This window comes from Amphibalanus amphitrite, unplaced genomic scaffold (assembly GCF_019059575.1).
Source record: "Amphibalanus amphitrite isolate SeventyFive unplaced genomic scaffold, NRLGWU_Aamphi_draft 000638F_arrow, whole genome shotgun sequence".
In the NCBI taxonomy this organism is placed as follows: Eukaryota; Metazoa; Arthropoda; class Thecostraca; order Balanomorpha; family Balanidae; genus Amphibalanus; species Amphibalanus amphitrite.
In genome coordinates, this window is record NW_024882132.1 from 350610 (window position 1) to 370015 (window position 19406).

Consider the following 19406-nt stretch of genomic DNA (forward strand, 5'->3'; position numbering starts at 1 on the left):
AAACAAAGGGTGGCCTGTCTAAACATGGCGATAGGGCTCGGACCGTGTCCGACCAGACGGACCGCGGGCGACTGTCCTATACCCCTGACCGTGGTGGGACGGGGCCAGGAGGCGGCGCTGGCTGGCCGTGCGACGGGCTCCTGGGAGGCGTCGCTCCGTGCCTGTGCCGCGGGCCGCCGCCAGTCGCCGACAGATCGTCACGCTGCCGCCAGTGGCCGCCGGGTACCGCCGCCAGTCGCCGACAGATCGTCGCGCCGCCGCCAGTGGCCGCCGGGTACCGCCGCCGGGTACCGTCGCCGACAGACCGTCCGTCCGACCTGACCGGTGTACCGGGCGCGGCGAGCGGTGGCCGCGCGGCACGGCACACAGCGAGGAGGCGGTGCAGCGGCCGGTGTGACCCGTCCACCGACCGACGGACACGGCTCGGTCCAGTCCAGCGGTGACGAACGGGGCTGAAGCAGCACACGGTGACTCGGAGCTGAACAGTCGGTGAACCGAGGACGGCGGAACTGCCAGTGACGGAAGGACGGGCCACTGTACCCGGCCGGAGCGGGAGGGAGCCAGGAGCGGAGCAGCTGGAGCGGGCGGGAGCCGGGAGCGGAGCAGCCGGAGCGGGCGGGAGCCGGGAGCGGTCAGCGGAGGAGCCGGAGCGGGAGGGAGCCTGGAGCGGAGGAGCCGGAGCCTGTGAGAACGAGCTGAACGGACTGGAGACCGGGCTCAGGGCGCCACCGGGCCACCTAACTAGACCGGAGACATGATCACCATGGCAGACGTGAACCAGATGGACTTCGAGCAGTTCATCGAGAGGTGAGCCAGCCGACTTAAGTCCGTCGAGTTGTAGGCACCACATAGTTCAGCCAAGACCCGCAAAAATAGGCATCATGCATTGACGTAATTTTCGTAAGGCGTGCTTGTGCACCAGGTTCTGTAACCGTATATTGCTGTGCGCCAGGTTCTGTAACCTGTAACAGTGGGTGACCGCGCAACACGTTTGTTGTTGTTGTTGTTGTTGTTGTTGTTGTAGGTTCGGTAACGTGGTGGAGCACTGTCCGCTGGCGGCCGGCGCCACGTTGGATGTTGTTGTTGTTGTTGTTGTTATAGGTTCGGTAACGTGGTGGAGCACTGCCCGCTGGCGGCCGGCGCCATCTGGGCCAGCCGGCCCTTCTCTGACGTCAACGACATCCACGAGTGCGTCAGCACCTTCCTCGACTCGCTGCCCTACCACGGTGAGAGGAGTACGTCCTGTGTCAGCACCTGCCTCGACTCGCTGCCCTACCACGGTGAGAGGAGTACGCCCTGTGTCAGCACCTTCCTCGACTCGCTGCCCTACCACGGTGAGAGGAGTACGCCCTGTGTCAGCACCTTCCTCGACTCGCTGCCCTACCACGGTGAGAGGAGTACGTCCTGTGTCAGCACCTGCCTCGACTCGCTGCCCTACCACGGTGAGAGGAGTACGTGTGTCAGTGTGAGAGGACCTACCACGGTGAGAGGGAGGGAGCCCCCACAGGCTACACAGGGAGTACGTCCAGTGTCCGTGTGAGAGTCTCCTGTCACACTGACACGGGAGACACAGGACGAGTCGTCGTCCTGTTTCTCTTATCACCTACCCTACCACGGTCAGAGGAGTACGTCCAGTGTCAGTGTGAGAGGAGCACGTCCTGTGTCAGTGTGAGAGTCTCCTGTCACACTGACACGGGAGACACAGGACGAGTCGTCGTCCTGTGGTCGGAGGAGTACGTCCAGTGTCAGTGCGAGAGGACCTACCACGGTGAGAAGAGTACGTCCGGTGTTAGCGACTCAGCACCCTCCTCGACTCGCTGCCCTACCACGGTGAGAGCGGGACACTCGCTCTGTAAGTGAGGATACTCACAAGGTGAGAAGGCACGACGTTCTAACACGGTGAAGGTAAGGCGACCCTGACCTGTGCGCACCCTCTCTGTGACCTGTCAGGCCGTCAGGCGGTGCTGCGGGAGCACCTGACCTGTGTGCACCCTCTCTGTGACCTCACAGGTCGTCAGGCGGTGCTGCAGGTGCACCCCGACCTGTGACCTACGTGACCTGTCAGGTCGTCAGGCGGTGCTGCGGATGCATCCTGACCTGTGACCTATGTGACCTCACAGGTCGGCGGGCCGTGCTGCGGGTGCACCCTGACCTGTGACCTCCCCGTGACCTCACAGGTCGTCAGGCGGTGCTGCGGGTGCACCCCGACCTGGCCGGCCGGGTGGCTCAGCAGGGCACGCTGACGTCAGAATCAGCCGGGGAGCAGCGCAGTGCCGGGCTGACTGAGCTGACCGAGGAGGAGCGACAACAGCTCACCGACCAGAACCACAGGTCAGCGGGGTCACCGACCACAAACAGAGGTCAGCAGGGGTCACCGGGTCCCCGACCAGAACCACAGGTCAGCGGGGTCACCGACCAGAACCAGAGGTCAGCGGGGGTCACCGACTAGAACCACATGTCAGCGGGGGTCACCGACCACAAACAGAGGTCAGCGGGGTCACCGACCATAACCAGAGGTCAGCAGGGGTCACCGACCAGAACCACAGGTCAGCAGGGGTCACCGACCATAACCACAGGTCAGCGGGCTCACCGACCAGAACCACAGGCCAGCAGGGGGTCACCGACCACAAACAGAGGTCAGCGGGGGTCACCGACTAGAACCACAGGTCAGCGGGGGTCACCGACCACAAACAGAGGTCAGCGGGGTCACCGACCATAACCAGAGGTCAGCAGGGGTCACCGACCAGAACCACAGGTCAGCAGGGGTCACCGACCATAACCACAGGTCAGCGAGGGTCACCGACCATAACCACAGGTCAGCGGGGTCACCGACCAGAACCAGAGGTCAGCGGGGTCACTGGCCAGAACCAGAGGTCAGCGGGGTCAACGGGTCCTCGACCAGAACCACAGGTCCGCGGGGTCACCGACCAGAACCACAGGTCCGCGGGGTCACCGACCAGAACCACAGGTCAGCGGGGTCACCGGGTCCCCGACCAGAACCAGAGGTCGGCGGGACAGTCGGGTGCGGGCGGATAGGTCATTATGGGGCACAGTGAGATCAGATCCATTGGCTCTATTCGTAATGCCATGGCTGCTCAGCTACTCTCAGAACACCAGTAAGTCCGTGACCGGCCAGTGAGCTGCTATCGGGACCGGACGTCCTGTGCGACTCACAAACGGCATGCCACGGCCGAAAAAGACAATCACGTCATCCCATCGGACAGAGAGAGTACAAACAGTCGACGGGGAGCCGTCAGATAACCACTGTAACCGTCCCAAACCGCAGCCATCATCCGTAACCCGTCCCACACCACTGCAGCCACCATCTGTAACCCGTCCCACACCACTGCAGCCACCATCTGTAACCCGTCCCACACCACTGCAGCCACCATCTGTAACCCGTCCCACACCACTGCAGCCACCATCCGTAACCCGTCCTACACTACAGCCACCATCCGTAACCCGTCCCACACCACTGCAGCCACCATCCGTAACCCGTCCCACACCACTGCAGTCACCATCCGTAACCCGTCCCACACCACTGCAGCCACCATCCGTAACCCGTCCTACCCTACGGTCACCATCCGTTACCCGTCCTACAGGCAACACCACGGCCACCTGGTGCCCAGGAGCCACCAGACAACCATCCTTAACTGCCCCACGCCACAGCCAACCAGCGCCTCGACAGGCCGGGCTAGCGGTCTCGGTCAGCCCAGTCGCCGCCGCACGGCACGGGCCGTGTGGTCGCTTCCGTCCATGACTGCCGAGTCCGTGACCGTGACCGCCGTGTGTCCCGGCGGACCGACCGAGTCCGGCGCTGACCGTACCGTGGGACCGCGGCGGGGAGGGACAGTCGGCCGCCAGTCGCGCTGGGAGGGGAGAGCGAACAACCGCTACATATGAAATGGAGGAAGAACAGTCACCCAGAATGGGAGGGGAGGAAAGGAAACGCCCCATATTATCTGTACTGTCCGCTCACGACGCAGATTAAAAGTTGATGCTCCCTTCAACAGATGCGCCGCCGATTTGGAAATAATCTGTGCGCACCTGCGTGTCGCGCCCGGATGAGTTTACCTGTAGCTCTACCCCGAGAGAGCTTGGTTCTCTTCACCTTGATCGTAGTGTGACCGCGCACCTGTCCGCTGCCGGCAGGTACAAGGCCAAGTTCGGCTTTCCGTTCGTGGTGTGCGCGCGCCAGAACAAGAAGGCGGCCATCCTGAGCGGGCTCGAGGAGCGGCTGCGGAACGACGAAGACGAGGAGCTGCGCACCGGCCTGGAGGAGGTCAAAAAGATCACCTACCTCCGGCTGCTGGACATCGTCGGCCCGGCGGAGGGCCGGCCTGAGACGGCAGAGCGGGAGGACTGAGCAGAGCCGGCAGCTGCAGCCCGACCCGCGCCGAGACCCGGCTGTAGCCGCCAGAACCGACAGGGACCGACACAGAGGAGGGACCACGGAGTTCGAGGGCGTCACCCAGACAGCGAATTACCCGACGGGTCCAGTCTACTCGCTCACTCGGCTCCTCTGCCGCGCAGCCTCAGTCCCCCGTCAGCCGCCTGCCTCCCTCTGCGAGCCACTCGTCTTACTCTACATACAGTGCATCCGCTCCCCGCCGCTTCTCAGTAACATTAGCGCTGTCCTCATCTGTGACATTTGCTCCGGAGGAAACACAGGGTTGAGGGTTTCTCAAGGAAGAAGGCGACTGTTTCCCGGCCGTTCCCCGGCAACCTCTCCCGTTCCCCGTTGCTCAGTAAAACCACCGTTCTCGCACTTCTTCATTAAACCCCTCTTCTTACTGTCGTTCCTCAGAAGAAAAAAAAACTAATCTCCCTACCGTTCATCAATAGCTTCTCCTGTTCCCCGGCCTCCCTCCCTGCCTCTCCCGTTTCCCCGGCCGCCCCGCCGCACCAACCACCCCAGGCCTGACCGTGGCGGCTGGCCCGGCCGGTATTGTATCTGGTCTCAGTCGGCGACGAGTGGCCGCAGCTCTATGAGGGCAGGATGTCACGGGACCGGCCAGTAAACACTCAGTCCCCCAGTGGCCGTCAGGAGGCGGGGGCGGTGCTCTGCATACTGCCTCCACTCGGCGACAGATAACCCGGGCAGCGGAGCCCAACTAAAACCCGAAAATACATGGTGTTTGGACAATGCTGCGCGGTTTTCAATTTGCACGCATGCGACAGGCGGTGGTGTACCTTCGTACCGGTACTGGCAGAGTACCACCCGGACCAGACTTTGTACCGGTACTGTAGGTGTACCGCCGGCACCAGACCTCTGGGGTGGGAGTGAATCTGCTGCCCAGACCCAGGAATCCATGCCCGGAGTGAGATGTAGTACCCACATCAGGACCCAGACCTTTTGTGAAATGCGGTGACCCGGCCCGGCCCGGAGTGGAATGCCGCGGTCCCGTGACGCGCTGTGACGCGGTGAGGACCGCGGTCCCGTGACGCGTTATTTATGATATGGAATGTGTCAACAGCGCTGTCGGCTGGCGCCGCGGCACCGTCACAGCCATATAAGGCAGGAGGGCAGCGACAAACGCTTCAGCGCAGGGGACCGGGCGGCGGGGGCGGGGGGGGGGGGGGGGCAGGAGGCGGGAGAGACAGCTAGCTACTAGAAGACTAGCGACTAAAAAAAGATACATGCTTCGAGCCGTATGTGCTGCGTGCTAGTCACATAGTGATCAAGTTAAGTGATTATTCAAATGTGGACTAAACTTGCCTCATTCGATTTTGATCCATCTGGCCAGCTCAGAGAAAGAAATGTTTAAAGACATGTTGTTTTCTAACACATCATGACACCGGCAGTACAATGACAAGCGAGCGAGTCACAGAGCTAGCTACTACAAATACTCATGTTGGCGTCCCGGTCCTCGGCGTCGCATCACCGCGTCGCCAGCTGCTGGCCCTTGTGTTTGTGTTTCTGCTTCGGCTTGGGTTTGCCGATGTTTTTGAATTTCTCTCCCTTGGCCTTTTTGGGGACGGGGCCGTCCAGACGTTCGATGTCCATCTCGATCTCGGACCGCTCTATCCGCTTCTCCCCGCTGTAAAAGGCATAAAACGTCAGCCAATTCAAACTGGGAACGCAACTGACAATGGGTGTCAAGTCGACACGACACGACAGCCTCAAAACTGATCAGCAGGCACATGTGAGGCATCCAGCGCCCGGCCTGCCACGCACAGTATACAGTACCGCAGCCCCACCTTTTGACGGAGACAGAGCTCTTGCTGAGCTTGCCGCTGCCGAGCGCCTGTTGCCAGTCGCTCTCGGCACCCTTGATGACGTACTGGCTGAGGTCCTGCAGCTTCAGCTTCTCCAGTTCAGCCTTCTGCTTTTCGGCCAGCTCCTGGGGACGGGCGGCGGACAGTGCGGCGTTACCGGCGGGCGGCGGACAGTGCGGCGTTACCGGCGGGAACGGGGGGCGGTACAGACGGCGGACAGGGCGGCGTTACAGTGGGCGGACCGGGCGGCGTTACCGGCGGGAACAGGGGGCGGTACAGACGGCGGACAGGGCGGCGTTACCGGCGGGACAGGGGGCGGTACAGACGGCTGACAGGGCGGCGTTACCGGCGGGAACAGGGGGCGGTACAGTGGGCGGACAAGGCGGCGTTACCGGCGGGAACAGGGGGCGGTACAGACGGCGGACCGGGCGGCGTTACCGGCGGAACAAGGGGCGGTACAGTGGGCGGCGGACCGGGCGGCGTTACAGGGGACGGTGATGAGACATGAGGACGTGAGCAGGAGACAGTCGTCGGTCGGAGAACCAATGGCTTAGGGGGAGAGACACAGACCTTATCAGCTGGGCGGTAATTAGGAGCTTGAGACAAAATCAAGAGAAATGCAGAAGAAAAACATAGCCATTGTGGACGACGATCGTTGTTAAGCATTTATTATCTATTGATCATGACACCAATCTTCCCGACGCCGCTGAACAGCACAGACGGCTGGGGCAGCTCTGTTACCGTGCACCGCGCAGTGGCCGGGGCGCCCGCGACCGCGCCGTCTCACCTGAGCCGCCTCGTCCAGCTCCTCTGTGATTGTCTTGGCGGCCGGGCCCATGTCGATGGCCTTCCGTTCCGAGAACGTTGACTCGATCTCCTTCTCGTACACCTGACGGCGGAGCGAGCGGCGTGATACGGCAGAACGGGACGCGGTAACGGTAACAAGTCCAGTTCTCAGCGGCTGACTCATACGTGACAATCCCAGCCACTACAGAAAATACACAAAATATAGAAAAAAAAACACAAATACACAAAAGTATAGAGAAAACACACAAAATCGACGGAGTTCACATCCACCCCTCCTATGGGCACCGACGACTAACGCCCTTCGGGCGTCTATCATTATCATTGCCCAGCACCACCACTACGCTACGCTACTCGACGATATTAGCTGGGCCTCGTCCATCATTTCCTTCAAACAGTGCGACGGAAGCCTCACCGCTCTGAGCAGTTGCGTCAGCTTGCGGATGGTTCTGTTGAAGAGTCCGAGCAGCTGGCTAGCCGCCAGATCCAGCTCCTTGGCCAGCTCGTCCACCGTCTTGTACTGCAACCCCAGCCCGATCAGAATGCACTGAAACATCGCAATTCGCAGAGGACGCGTCAGCGTGGCATGTTCACACGGAGAGGGACTGCTTACGCAAAAACACAACAACCCGAAACAAAGACCAGCCGGCAACAAACACAGCCAATTCCACTGAGCGTCGCTCCGTTCACCCACCGTCTGTACTGGCGAGAGGTGGCAGTCGCCGAACTACAGCAGAGGACCCCCACTAACCGTCTGTACTGGCGAGAGGTGGCAGTCGCCGACCTACAACAGAGGACAACCACTAACCGTCTGTACTGGCGAGAGGTGACAGTCGCCGACCTACAACAGAGGACGGACCCCTACTAACCGTCTGTACTGGGGAGAGGTGGCAGTCGCCGAACCGGCCGAGCAGGAAGAGCCGCGCCACGGCCGGCAGAAGGTCCGTGATCAGGTGGTAGTCGGCCATGTTTGTGGCGTACAGCTCCAGCCGGCGCAGGTCGTACGGACTGACAAACTCCTCCAGCACAGCGCGCTCCACCTCTGAGGGGTCGGAGGGGGGCAGGGGTTCACAAACTCCTCCAGCACGGCGCGCTCCACCTCTGGGGGGTCGGAGGGGAGAGGGGTTTATAAACCATCACAGTACGGCGCGCTCCACCACTGGGGGGTCAGAGGGGGGGGCAGGGGTTCACAAACTCCTCCAGCACGGCGCGCTCCACCTCTGAGGGGTCGGAGGGGAGAGGGGTTTATAAACCATCACAGTACGGCGCGCTCCACCACTGGGGGGTCAGAGGGGGGGGGGGGCAGGGGTTCACAAACAATCGCAGACCGACCTCTGTGGGGTCACAGAATACAGAGGTTCACAAATCACAACTGTAAGGCGGGCTCGACCTCGGATAAAGCAGAGGTTCACAAACCCACTTTCGTGGGATCACAGTTGCAAACAGGGGCCTACAAAACACTGCACCACGGCTGTGCGCTATGCTGTGTCCCCGGCTTATTTAAGTGTTTGGGGACCCGCCAGCCTACCATCAGTGCCGTTTCGGCCCGGCGAAACAAAACTGGTAAAATACTGGTTACCGTAAGGTGGGGCTATTTGAGACAGTGGGGCTATTTGAGACAGTATTTAAAATTGCTATAAAATAAAAACCACTTGAAATTTATGCTTTTTTTTGCTCAGGCGATTTACTGCTCGATTCCACACCTTCCTGAGCAAAAATATCACACAAAAATCAAACGATCTTCATTTTATAGCGATTTCAAATACTGTCTCTTTTTTTTAATATTTTTGTTGCCCGACCCGGGCTTTTGTCGTTAGTAGCACACATTCATACTGGGTTAGTACACTATATACACGGCAGTGGTACGAATCGTTTTCGGCACCCGCTACGCGGGACAGCCTTGACCGCACGCTTCCTGTCACGCACCCCAGGTGACACCGCACTGGTGCGCACGCTGGGGCTATCCCGATTTCTCGGGCCCGGCAGGTCAGAGGGCTGCTCCGGGACATGAAGCGAAGCCGTGCCCTCGGGACATGTCACCGGACCGAAGGATCTGTTTAAAGGCGGATCAGGCCCGTGTACCTGCGGCCGGGGGCGCTGGCTGGCACAGCGGTAATCCCCACGACCGAGCGAACACTCCCCAGTTACTGCCATCTCCTGGGTAGGAGCCGGCCGAGGAAAACGCTGCCAGAGGTCAGCTTTGATCCAAGGACCTCCCACACCAAACGTGAACGCACTTGCCAACTGCGCCACAAGGGTGGTTATACTGGCTCAAATAGCCCCACTTTACGTTATCTTATGTTAGACAGAATATTGGGAGTTTTTACGCTTTTATGCAGGTTCAGGAGATGTCGGTGAATGATATCACGGCGAATCAACACGCAGCGAAACCAATATCCGGCTGCCGGCATGTAGGTATCTCGTTCACAAGCTTTATGTATAGAAACAACATCCGCGAGTATTTACATGCAGAATCATGCGGGTCACGGTACAATATGTAGGGTGTGGGTCACAGCACGCACCGCCTCGTCGGCGGACCCGCTAGCGGCTAGTACGGTTTAATGAGCCGGGGCTGTGTCTACTCAATGCTCGTCCAGTTTATGTGTCTGTGTCCGCCCACCTGAGCTCGGCTGGCTCTGCGCCGCGTTGGACAGCACGCTGAGCGCCAGCCCGGTGGTGAAGGCGCGGAACTGGTAGCCCAGCAGCGCCAGGAAGCGGCGCCGGAAGTCGGCCCAGAACGCCGGCAGCCAGTGGTCGTCGGGCGGCGGCGGCGCCGGCTCGGCGGCCGACGGCCGCAGCGGACGCAGCATGATGCACGTGTGCTCGCCCGTCAGGTCGTTGGCCGTCTGCCTGTGGAGAGGGAGAGGTTAGTGGGAGGTCACAGCTGTAAGTAACTCGGAGAGGAGCAGTGCCGCTCGTCGTCAATGGTACTCTTTGTCTCCGTGAACAGTACAAAGCACGAACATCCTTAGTCAATAGTCAGCATTGAATCACGTCATCCAGCATGGCAAAAGAACATACAACAAAAATTGCAGGCGGACAACCGCAGACCTCAGTGAAGGTGACCGGGTCAAACGTCCTTAGTGGTAGGGGAAGGTGGGGTAAGACGGACCAGCTAAGGTTTGAGTCCGCATATCTTGCTACACTGCCCTCGTAATTCATATTATTTATAGTCTTCGGAATGCTCAATCCTTCCTCTGTTGATATGTGTAAAGACTAAATTTCAAATTAAAGACATCTAGGTGGTGGATGCTCTTAATGAGGGACATGTCAAAAACTCAAACAAGAAAAAACGTGGGGTAAGACGGACCACCCAGCAGTGCCTGCTATCCGTTCATGTGTGTTACACTTCTGCTCTGTACTCTTGTAAGAAAAAGTAACCAGAATGGTAAAATAACAAAATGAGCCTTTATTCTTTACTCATGTGTGATGGAAGTGCAGCTAAAAGCTGGGAACATGTGTGTTGATTGTCGTTTGGCATGAATGCATGCTAACTGAGCACTTGCATGCATGGCTCACATGCAACAAAGACTCCTTCCTGAAAAATTAGCTTACTTAAACTTGTGTCAATGTTTTGGAAAAGAAATTTCCATATGCAGGGTACAATGGACCACCACAGGGTAAGATGGACCACAGTGGTCCGTCTTGCCCCAAATCTAAATTCTGTCATTATCATGACGTATATGTCAAATAGCCCAACATTGCAAAACCTTGCCTTTCCTAAAGTGTGACTATAACTAAGTTTATAACTTTGTTCTTCACAGTTAAGTGCAAAATAGAAACTAATCATGCAAGAAAGGCTCCGTAATTGAATCACCCGTAGACGTCTTATATTAGATCGGTTTGACGAAAAACAACATTTTTCTCAATAACTCAAAAGCTATGCATCCTAGCAGCATGAGATCAAGGTGGCCATTGTTACGAAGGAAAACAAACATAGTGAGTGCATAAAGCAGTAGATACCAGCAGCGGTTCAGCCGGGAGGGCTGGTGGTCCGTCTTGCCCCGCTGGGCCGTCTTACCCCACCTTCCCCTACATAACAAACTTCCCTGCAGTGAAATCTTCCAAAGCTAATCACCGCTGAAAAGGTTTCAACCAGGGCTGCGGAGTCGGAGTCGGTCGGAGTCGACAGTTGTGACCGGAGTCGGAGTCGGAGTCGGAGTCGATTTTAGAAACCCGAGCCGGAGTCGGAGTCGGAGTCACCGAAAATCTGTCGACTCCGCAGCCCTGCCAGGTCTGCGGAGTCGGAGCCGGGAGTTGGAGTCGGTCGGAGTCGACAATTCTGGCCGGAGTCGGAGTCGGAGCTGGTTTTTGAAAGCCGGAGTCGGAGTCGGAGTCGGAGTCGCTGGAAATCCATCGACTCCGCAGCCCTGGTTTCAACCATCCAGAACTTCGAGAGAAGGATATAAAATCATCCAAGCCGCGAATTCAGTCACCTCATGTAGACGGGCGTGTATCCGGCCTTTTTCCAGAACTTGAGCAGCGGCTGGGTGACGCCGTAGGAGACACCCATGTAGTCGAGCGGCTCCGGCCGGCGCTCCTGCAGCTTCAGCAGCAGCGGCGGCAGCTTCTTTCGCGGCGCGATCTGCTCATCCAGCAGGCCCACCTCAGAGTCTGGGCGGAGACAGGAGCGCGCGGGAGGGGAGGGGTTAGTACCTCAGACCTGTGGCTCAACAGCGACCACGAGTGCCGGCAGCCGGGGCACGGGGGAGCTGGGGCTCTGGGATACTTATGATGCCACGGCTGGTATAGAATGACAGCGCAGCAGAACAAAACAAACAAACAAACGACACAAAATGAACAAATATGAGTCACTGAAACCGCCCACGTCTAGCCCTCACCACTACCACAGCGTAACGGCAGCGCAGCGGACGGTATACCTGTGACCGGCTCGATCTGGGTGTCGGCAGGGTCCGGCAGGTCGTCCAGGGGCGGAAACTTGAACTCGTAGTACTGGTGGAGCAGCTCCAGGGCGCGGCCGCCGTATCCCATCTGCGCACACAGACAAATGCACGGTGTACCCCGTTTGCGGTTTGACTTCCCGGAAAATATGACGGAATATAGAGCTACCGCCGGGATCTTGACTTGCCAGAAAGCATTAACAGCTCAGTAATAACAAAGAAAGCCTCATAATAAATCTAAGAGCTTACAATTCCAGAAAATCTCATCTGCTACGTATCCAGAGATCTATGCATTCACTGCCCCACTCCCCGAGACGCCAAAACCCGGCCCCTTCCCCCATATTGATTAACTGAGGCGCGTTTTTAAATAACTCATTTTCTAAACAGCTCCTAACACGGTCAGCGACTACCGGCCAGGTTTGCCCCTCCCGTTCAACATCTTTATTGTTACCGCCGTTCAGCAGCATCCAATAAGCCCAGCCCCCCGTCCCCACTAAACCCAGCGCGCCACTCCCTGCCCGGCCCCACGGCCACTCACGCCCTGGTAGTCGGGGTGGGTGGCGATGCGCACCACCCTGGCGCCCGACAGCTGCGGGAACTCCTTGTCCTGGTACTGCTGCGCAATGTTCCAGGGGATCAGGTCGCCGGCGGCGCGCTTCCCGCGAGACAGGCCGTCCAGGATGGACGTCTTCGATATCTCGCCCTCCAGACACACCTGGACAGACAAAGAGTTGTGCCGTTTGTTACTTTCCAAAACTAAATAAACCGAACTTAACCCGGCAGGCGGTGGGCCTGCCAGCCACCTTCCGCGCGGTGGGGGGGGGGGGGCATTTTTTTGCCCCCCCCCCTCGTATCTCCGAAACTACTGGACGGATCCGGAAAATTCAAACGGCGTTCGATAGCCCGTCAAATTTGTCGAGGGAAACCAAATTTCATTGACCTCGGGGTCACCGATGACGTCACAGGTCATGTCAAAGATAAAATGTTTCACCGTTCACAGGGCTTCTAGGGAATGCGCTATAACACCGAGTAAAACGCATTTTGTCGAAAAACAGCGATAAGGCGTCAGTTGTCTAGTACATATGTTGCTATTAGAGGTCACTAGGTCATACCAGGTCAGGTCACAGGTCAGGTCACCAAAGGTCACCAAGGGTCACCACATGAACCCAACTTTACTAAGGTAGTGCGATGCATGTTTTATGGCCAGTTTTTCATTTCCAGCTCAATGGTATTGGTTACAAGACCATAAGGTACGGTTTAGGTCACTTTCTGGTGGAGGTCAGGTCAAGGTCAGGTCAAAAAAGGTCAAATTTCAAAGTTGATATTTTTGCATAAAATGGGTATCGATTCGATGCAGCTCGTCACGGGGAGTCTAATGGTGGTCTTTGTTTTGCGCTACGAGGTCTAGAATTGCTAAAAATTGAGTTTGAAAGTTTGAAGTCATCAATTTTGAACAGTTTTTTTTTTCGCTATAACTTGGCCAAAAAAAGAGGTATTGATCTCAAATTTGGTATGCAGATAGAATGTGGTAGGGACTATCACATATATTCCGGTTTTTTTTTAAATATCAATTTTGTTTTTGATTTTTCGGCTATTATTTTCAAAAAATCTATTTTTTATTTTTAGGGGTCAAAATCCAAAAAAAAAAATGGAAAAACCGAAATAGCAGTTTTGTAGCCCTCTTGATTCCACACCTTTTATGTCTGGAACATTTTTCTGTATCTCTAAAGCTGTAGGTCTGACAGCTCTTCCCGCGAAACCTTTTTTTGGGTCGAAAATGGCAAAAATGACGTTACTCTGACGTCATTAGCGGCCAACCTATCATAGCCTTTGGAAAAAAATTTTGGTCACCATGTGCGCTAGCTACTCCCGGGAGGGTACTGAAAGTTTGGTGACGATCGGCGCAGCGGTTCTCGAGATATATAAAAAACTAAAGGGGGGAAATGCCCCCCCCCCCCCCACCGCCTGGAAGGTTAAAACGAATACCGCGCCCAAAAGTAGACAATGAAGCGCAACACATTTATGCTGATCAGTGCACAGTACACCAGACACTGTATGTACACTCGCCCACGCGTTATTAAGTGGGTGATAACAGCGACGCAAGCGACAGCGACACATATCAGCAGTCATCAAATTATTCAACATTTTTTAAATGCCCACACCGGATGATACCCTTGCAAATTTGATTATCACAGTACTGAAGCCAATGCAATTATAGTGGTGGTCCGACGCCCCCGTCAGGGGGATCGCTGGCCCCGGTGGGGGCTGCTGGGCCGCGTCTCTCACCTGAATGACGCAGAGGATTTCTGGCAGCAGCGACTGACTGGCCGCCATGGGCCTCGGTGGGGTCTGTCGGCTCACTCTCTCACCTGAATCACGCAGAGGATCTCGGGCAGCAGCGACTGGCTGGCCGCCACGGGCCCCGGTGGGGGTCAGCTGACTCCCGGCGGGGGACCGCTCTCACCTGTATGACACAGAGGATTTCTGGCAGGAGCGACTGGCTGGCCGCCACGGGCCCCAGCAGACAGAACAGGTGGTGGCCCGGCGCGTCAGACATCATCTGGAGGTCGTTGGGCGTGTTCTGGAAACAGCGCAGACGACAGCCCAGTCAGCTGATGACCCATCTCAGCCCAGGCTCAGCACCATACCTCAGCCGTCAATTAGATCCCGCTCATGGACTGAACAACATTAACTACTTTACTCCTGAACACCTATTTTTCTTCGGTAGGTTACCTGGCCACTACTAACACAGCAGGCCAAGCCGAGCTCTCAGCACGCTCTATGCGCCCGCCGCCCACCTTGTAGTGCGAGGCGACGTAGAGCGAGACGAGTCGCTGCAGGAAGGCCTCGGAGGCGCGGTGGTAGCAGAAGAGCGTGTCCCGGTTGATGTAGTAGAGCTCGCAGTGCTCGGGCGGCGGGCAGCCTGTGCTCAGAGGCCGCACCGCGCTGGCGTCCAGACAGAGCAGCGCGTTCAGCCACGACTCGATCGGGTCGCCGGGCCGGTACCGGATCGACTCGTCCAGCGACACCTGAATGGACGGACGAGGGAGGCGTGATGGGCGCGTCCAGGGACACCAGTACTGAGGGAAATGTGAAAAACGTGATCAACTCGTCCAGAGACACTGGGAGTGGAGGGTAACATGATCAATTCGAACAGGGACACGGAAACGTGCGAAGCGGCCGTAGGGCAGGGGAATCCGTCGTGGGCAATGGGCATGGGCTCTCCGTCCGGGTGTGACTAAATAAACAATTATTTTGTTAATGCACCAATGGGAACAATTATTAAATACAATAATTACTCGTGGTAAGATGGCTAAAAAGAGCATGTCGTTTATACTGCGTCCCGCTGGCGCACCTCTGCAGTCGGATGAAAAACTGCGCTATTATTTCCACACTTATATGCATATTGCATGAGTCAAACCACAGGATGATCCGGCATACTTGTCCCGTTCGAACTGATTCTACGCCGGCATCTCGTCCCGCCCCGCCCTGTTCACCTCAACCAGGGTCCTTCCGGCGTTCTGCGCCTCGGCGCCCGTCTTGGCGGCGGTGGAGCCGGCGCCGCTCTGGGACCTCAGCTGCTCCAGCAGCTTGAGCGACAGAGAGCGGCCCGTGCCCTCGTACCTGAGGACGAGACAGAGGGATTAAAATCGACAGCGAGTGGCCCACGTCCTCGTGACAGGCGACGTGACAGGGAATCAAGTGCGCCAGACGCAGTGGGCCGGAGAAAATGAGCCATCGACCAGCGAAATTCAGCCAACTAGCAAACGGCCGCTGGAAAAATCGAGACACTCGAGAGGCTGGGTCTATCACTAGAGCGACCCACTCGGCACCCACACTCACCCGTTGATGGTGGAAGACATGAAGACCAGGTAGGGCCCGAGCAGCGCCTTGACCAGCGGTAGCGGAATGGCGGCCGCCTCGTCAATCACCACCAGCTCGGCCTGGCCCAGCTTCACCGCGTCACTGGGGTGGATGTACTGGGAACAGGGGGGATGTCACTGGAGGCCCAGCTTCACCGCGTCACTCGGGTGAATGTACTGGGAACAGGGGGGGGGGTCAAGAAACCGTGACGTAATTATCATTTCACCGTGGCGTCAGTCTGATCACACCATCAGAATATCACACTGCAACTTCAGCGTTACATGAGTAACCCGTTATCACCTCCAAGTCCACAAGACCTCCGAACAGCTCGGCTAGTCTCGGAACACTGGTGACGCGGCTCCATCACATATTTTATTGGCATCCCGCCGCTGCCGGTCGGCGCCGGCGCCGACCGGTCACACAGCCCTACCTGGATGGTCTGCCGGTGCTCCTTGAAGACGTTCACGCGCACCACGGCCTTGTTGAACTCGGGGTTGGTGCTCTGGATCAGCTCGTAGTCCAGGTGCTCCTGGTAGTCCATGGCGTCGAAGCCCTTCAGCACGAACTCGAACAGGGTGTTCAGGTTCTCGGGACTCGGCGAGGTGACGAATATGTTGGAGTACTGGAAGCCGACGGCCGCGGCGATGGCCAGCCCGAGCGCGGCCGACTTTCCGCGGCCCCGGGCGGCCGTCAGAGACACGGTGGAGCGCAGACGCTTCTCGCTGATGGCCTCCACAAACTTGAGCAGCGCCTTGGCCTGCCGGGGACCGGGCGGGAGTTTAGTAACGGGTGGAGGGGAGCATTTAGAACAGGAACGACAGACACGAACTATCCACAATACTACACGACAAAAAAATCGTTGTTAGGACTTCACTCAGCGGAATTCCATCTCACCGCGCATGGTGACCACCTCCTTCAGCCATTTTTCCCTCGGGACGGGTTCGCTCGTACCTGGTTGGCGGTGCGGCAGCAGGCCCCACCACCCCCACCCCACCCTCCCTCTGACAGACAGTACTCGTACCTGGTCGGCGGTGCGGCAGCACCCCCCCCCCCCCCCCACCCTGGGACGGGCCCCGTTTGTACCTGGTCGGCGGTGCGGCAGCAGCCCCCTTCCCCCTGGGACGGGCCCCGTTTGTACCTGGTCGGCGGTGCGGCAGCAGCCCACCAGCGCGCCCACCGGCTGCGTGTCCTGCAGGCTGTCTCGCAGCTCGGTCAGCTGACGCTCGGAGGCTGACGGCGGGTCGGACGCCGAGCGCTTCGGCAGCGCCTCCAGCTGCAGCACGTGCGAGCTGAGCGGCAGCAGGTTCAGCTGCTGCTGATGCCCGGCTTCGCCTGTCCGCCGCCGCCCCACGACAAGGTGGCAGAGCTGATCAGTGAGTCTGACCGGCCCCGGCGCCCCACCGCGGCGCCCGGCACTGTATAGGACAGATTTTCCATCTACTACCGACAATAAAACCAGGATTTTGTTGCGTAATTATTTTGATGTCTTATATTGCCAGGCCTTGCGTTTAAAAAAGTTACTGATTTTTCTGTCTTGGTTTGGTTGTCTTTTAATTTTTCGTTATGAATTCCGTTATGAGGAATGCGTTTTTCACGTTTGGTTCATTTATCGGACCTTTTGTCCGTTGTTCATCGTTTCTGCCTCTGGCGTTAACCCGCGCACTGACTGATCCGGCTGCGTGTGTGTCCCGCAGTGGGCGGCCTGTACACGATGCTGATGAACCTGCTCAACTTTCCGGCGGGGATCCTGACGGTAGACAGGGAGACCGAGGAGGACCAGGCCGCGCTCGAGCACTACCCCACGCCCAGCGTCGAGCTACAGTGGTTCAAGGACGTGAGTACCGAGTACCGAATAGTGTAGTGTGCCTCTGTATCAACCAGCGGCGTCCCGCGGCGCGCTGGGCCAGCCGTCAGTATCGAGTACTAAGTTACCTCTCTAGCTCTCTACAGGCGTCCCGCGGCGCGCTGTGCCAGCCGTCAGTTCAGTACCGAGTACTAAGGTACCTCTGTCTATCCACAGGCGTCCCGCGGCGCGCTGGGCCAGCCGTCAGTACCGAGTACTAAGTACTGTACTGAGAACCTCTCTATTTATCCACAGGCGTCCCGCGGCGCGCTGGGCCAGCCGTCAGTATCGAGTACTAGGTACTGTACTGAGTACCTCACTATCTCTCCACAGGCGTCCCGCGGCGCGCTGGGCCAGCCGCTCGGTACTGAGCACTAAGTGTTGTACTGAGTACCTCTGTCTATCCACAGGCGTCCCGCGGCGCGCTGGGCCAGCCGGCAGTATCGGGTACTAAGGTACCTCTCTATTTATCCACAGGCGTCCCGCGGCGCGCTGGGCCAGCCGCTCGGCGTCCAGGTGGCCGCCCTGCCCTGGATGGAGGAGCAGCTCCTGGCCGGCATGTGCGACATAGAGCGAACCATCGAAAAACACTACCGCAAAACGTGAACCCGCCGCCCCCGCCACAGGCACGTCAACGGTAAACGATTTTCGTCAGCCGTCTCGTGAGGTCGTCGAGAGATCTGTGTGGAGATGTCAATCAAAAAGGAAGTAGTTCAGAGCATAGATAACAAACCGATAGTTCTGATAGTAGATCTGATGATAGATATTTCACATTCTGAGGAGCGCGCTGGGTAGTTTTGGCGCGAACCATGAAAGAGTGATGATCTGATGTAAGTTAAGTGAGATCATTCGAGTCTGGAAGGTATTTTATAAATCGTATGCATGCAGTAATGGGCTTGTGTGTTGTTATTTACTATAGATCTGCAACGTTCTGATAATTATACTGTTTGTTACGGTGAGGGTGAAGGAGCTGTGCCATGTATCCATTTAGCGCATGTGTGACGGCTCGCCTTCTGTTTACTGGAGATCTGAAGGAGCGGACACCCAGTGTCGCTCAGTAGCCTGGCGGTACCCCGTCTGAGGGGCACAAAGCTGCCCGGTTGGTACGGCCGCTGGAGCGGACACCCAGTGTCGCTCCGTGACCTGGCGGTACCCCGTCCGGGGGGACAGAGCTGCCTGGTTGGTACGGTACAGGGTACACGGTATACGCGCCGGGCTGTGGCAGCTGACCTCATATGATATTCCGCAGTGTTTTATGGCTGTTTTAAACAGCAGCTTGTTAGTTGTTACCATAGTCGACAGTTTTGGTATGTGGCTAGCAGCACTGCGGCTGTTTGTTTTTTGAAGGACGGTGACGGTATCGTGTATTTAATTGCAATCAATAAACTTTGGCGGACTCAATAACGTTACACTTTTTGGCGACGCAATAGTGAAATAATGAACAACTGGTAGTGACTCCTCGAACGCCTTTTGAATCACACGCAAAGGCAAACTACAACCAACGCTCCACTCTCTTAGATACAGGCATGGTCGTGACGGAGCAACACATGATCGTGCAATTCCTGAGCGTCCATTACGGAGTGGGCCGCTCGTATGTACAAGGTCACCTGTTGCCGGGGGGCAGGGGCCGCTCATGACTGGCAATGAGCAGCATTACTCGGTGGGATCTGACCGCGGAGTTCGGAGCCGCCTGCACGGCCGGCAGACGCGCTCTCTCAGTCGGCAAAGGTCGGCTGTATGTCACCTATAAATAGACGGCCTGCATATGGCCATCT

The 19406-nt window shown here is 57.5% G+C and overlaps 3 protein-coding genes across 3 annotated transcripts; 2 read left to right on the top strand and 1 right to left on the bottom strand.

The window, feature by feature from the left end:
* The first annotated feature begins 59 nt into the window (after positions 1–59).
* On the top strand, positions 60–5149 carry LOC122363754 (2-oxo-4-hydroxy-4-carboxy-5-ureidoimidazoline decarboxylase-like). The gene is made up of 4 exons (XM_043333363.1): positions 60–807; positions 1102–1226; positions 2178–2331; positions 4153–5149. Exons 1-4 carry the CDS (start codon positions 755–757, stop codon positions 4364–4366), a joined length of 546 nt encoding a protein of 181 aa, XP_043189298.1. The 5' UTR covers positions 60–754; the 3' UTR covers positions 4367–5149.
* A 612-nt stretch (positions 5150–5761) lies between these two features.
* LOC122363760 (RNA cytidine acetyltransferase-like) lies at positions 5762–18200 on the bottom strand. The gene is made up of 16 exons (XM_043333376.1): positions 18107–18200; positions 16927–17228; positions 16219–16545; positions 15768–15904; positions 15422–15548; positions 14723–14953; positions 14389–14505; positions 12463–12639; positions 11904–12015; positions 11460–11637; positions 9644–9873; positions 7893–8065; positions 7439–7570; positions 7007–7108; positions 6202–6344; positions 5762–6041 (listed from the first exon to the last, which is right to left on the bottom strand). Exons 1-16 carry the CDS (start codon positions 18198–18200, stop codon positions 5882–5884), a joined length of 2742 nt encoding a protein of 913 aa, XP_043189311.1. The 3' UTR covers positions 5762–5881.
* On the top strand, positions 12777–19035 carry LOC122363755 (fatty acid amide hydrolase 1-like). Its single transcript, XM_043333364.1, has 3 exons — positions 12777–17161; positions 17483–17622; positions 18109–19035. The coding sequence occupies exons 1-3, from the start codon at positions 17107–17109 to the stop codon at positions 18235–18237; spliced, it is 324 nt and encodes a 107-aa protein (XP_043189299.1). The 5' UTR covers positions 12777–17106; the 3' UTR covers positions 18238–19035.
* Positions 19036–19406: the final 371 nt, after the last annotated feature.

Coding starts and splice junctions, on each gene's coding strand:
- LOC122363755 (XM_043333364.1), top strand. CDS start 17,107: ATGCCCGGCTTCGCCTGTCCGCCGCCGCCCCACGACAAGGTGGCAGAG. Junction 17,162..17,482: donor CAAGGTGGCAGAGCTGATCA/GTGAGTCTGACC, acceptor TGTGTCCCGCAG/TGGGCGGCCTGTACACGATG. Junction 17,623..18,108: donor AGCTACAGTGGTTCAAGGAC/GTGAGTACCGAG, acceptor ATTTATCCACAG/GCGTCCCGCGGCGCGCTGGG.
- LOC122363754 (XM_043333363.1), top strand. CDS start 755: ATGATCACCATGGCAGACGTGAACCAGATGGACTTCGAGCAGTTCATC. Junction 808..1,101: donor TTCGAGCAGTTCATCGAGAG/GTGAGCCAGCCG, acceptor TTGTTGTTATAG/GTTCGGTAACGTGGTGGAGC. Junction 1,227..2,177: donor CGACTCGCTGCCCTACCACG/GTGAGAGGAGTA, acceptor GTGACCTCACAG/GTCGTCAGGCGGTGCTGCGG.
- LOC122363760 (XM_043333376.1), bottom strand. CDS start 18,200: ATGTCGCACATGCCGGCCAGGAGCTGCTCCTCCATCCAGGGCAGGGCG. Junction 15,549..15,767: donor ATGTCTTCCACCATCAACGG/GTGAGTGTGGGT, acceptor TCTCGTCCTCAG/GTACGAGGGCACGGGCCGCT. Junction 9,874..11,459: donor TACACGCCCGTCTACATGAG/GTGACTGAATTC, acceptor CCCTCTCCACAG/GCAGACGGCCAACGACCTGA.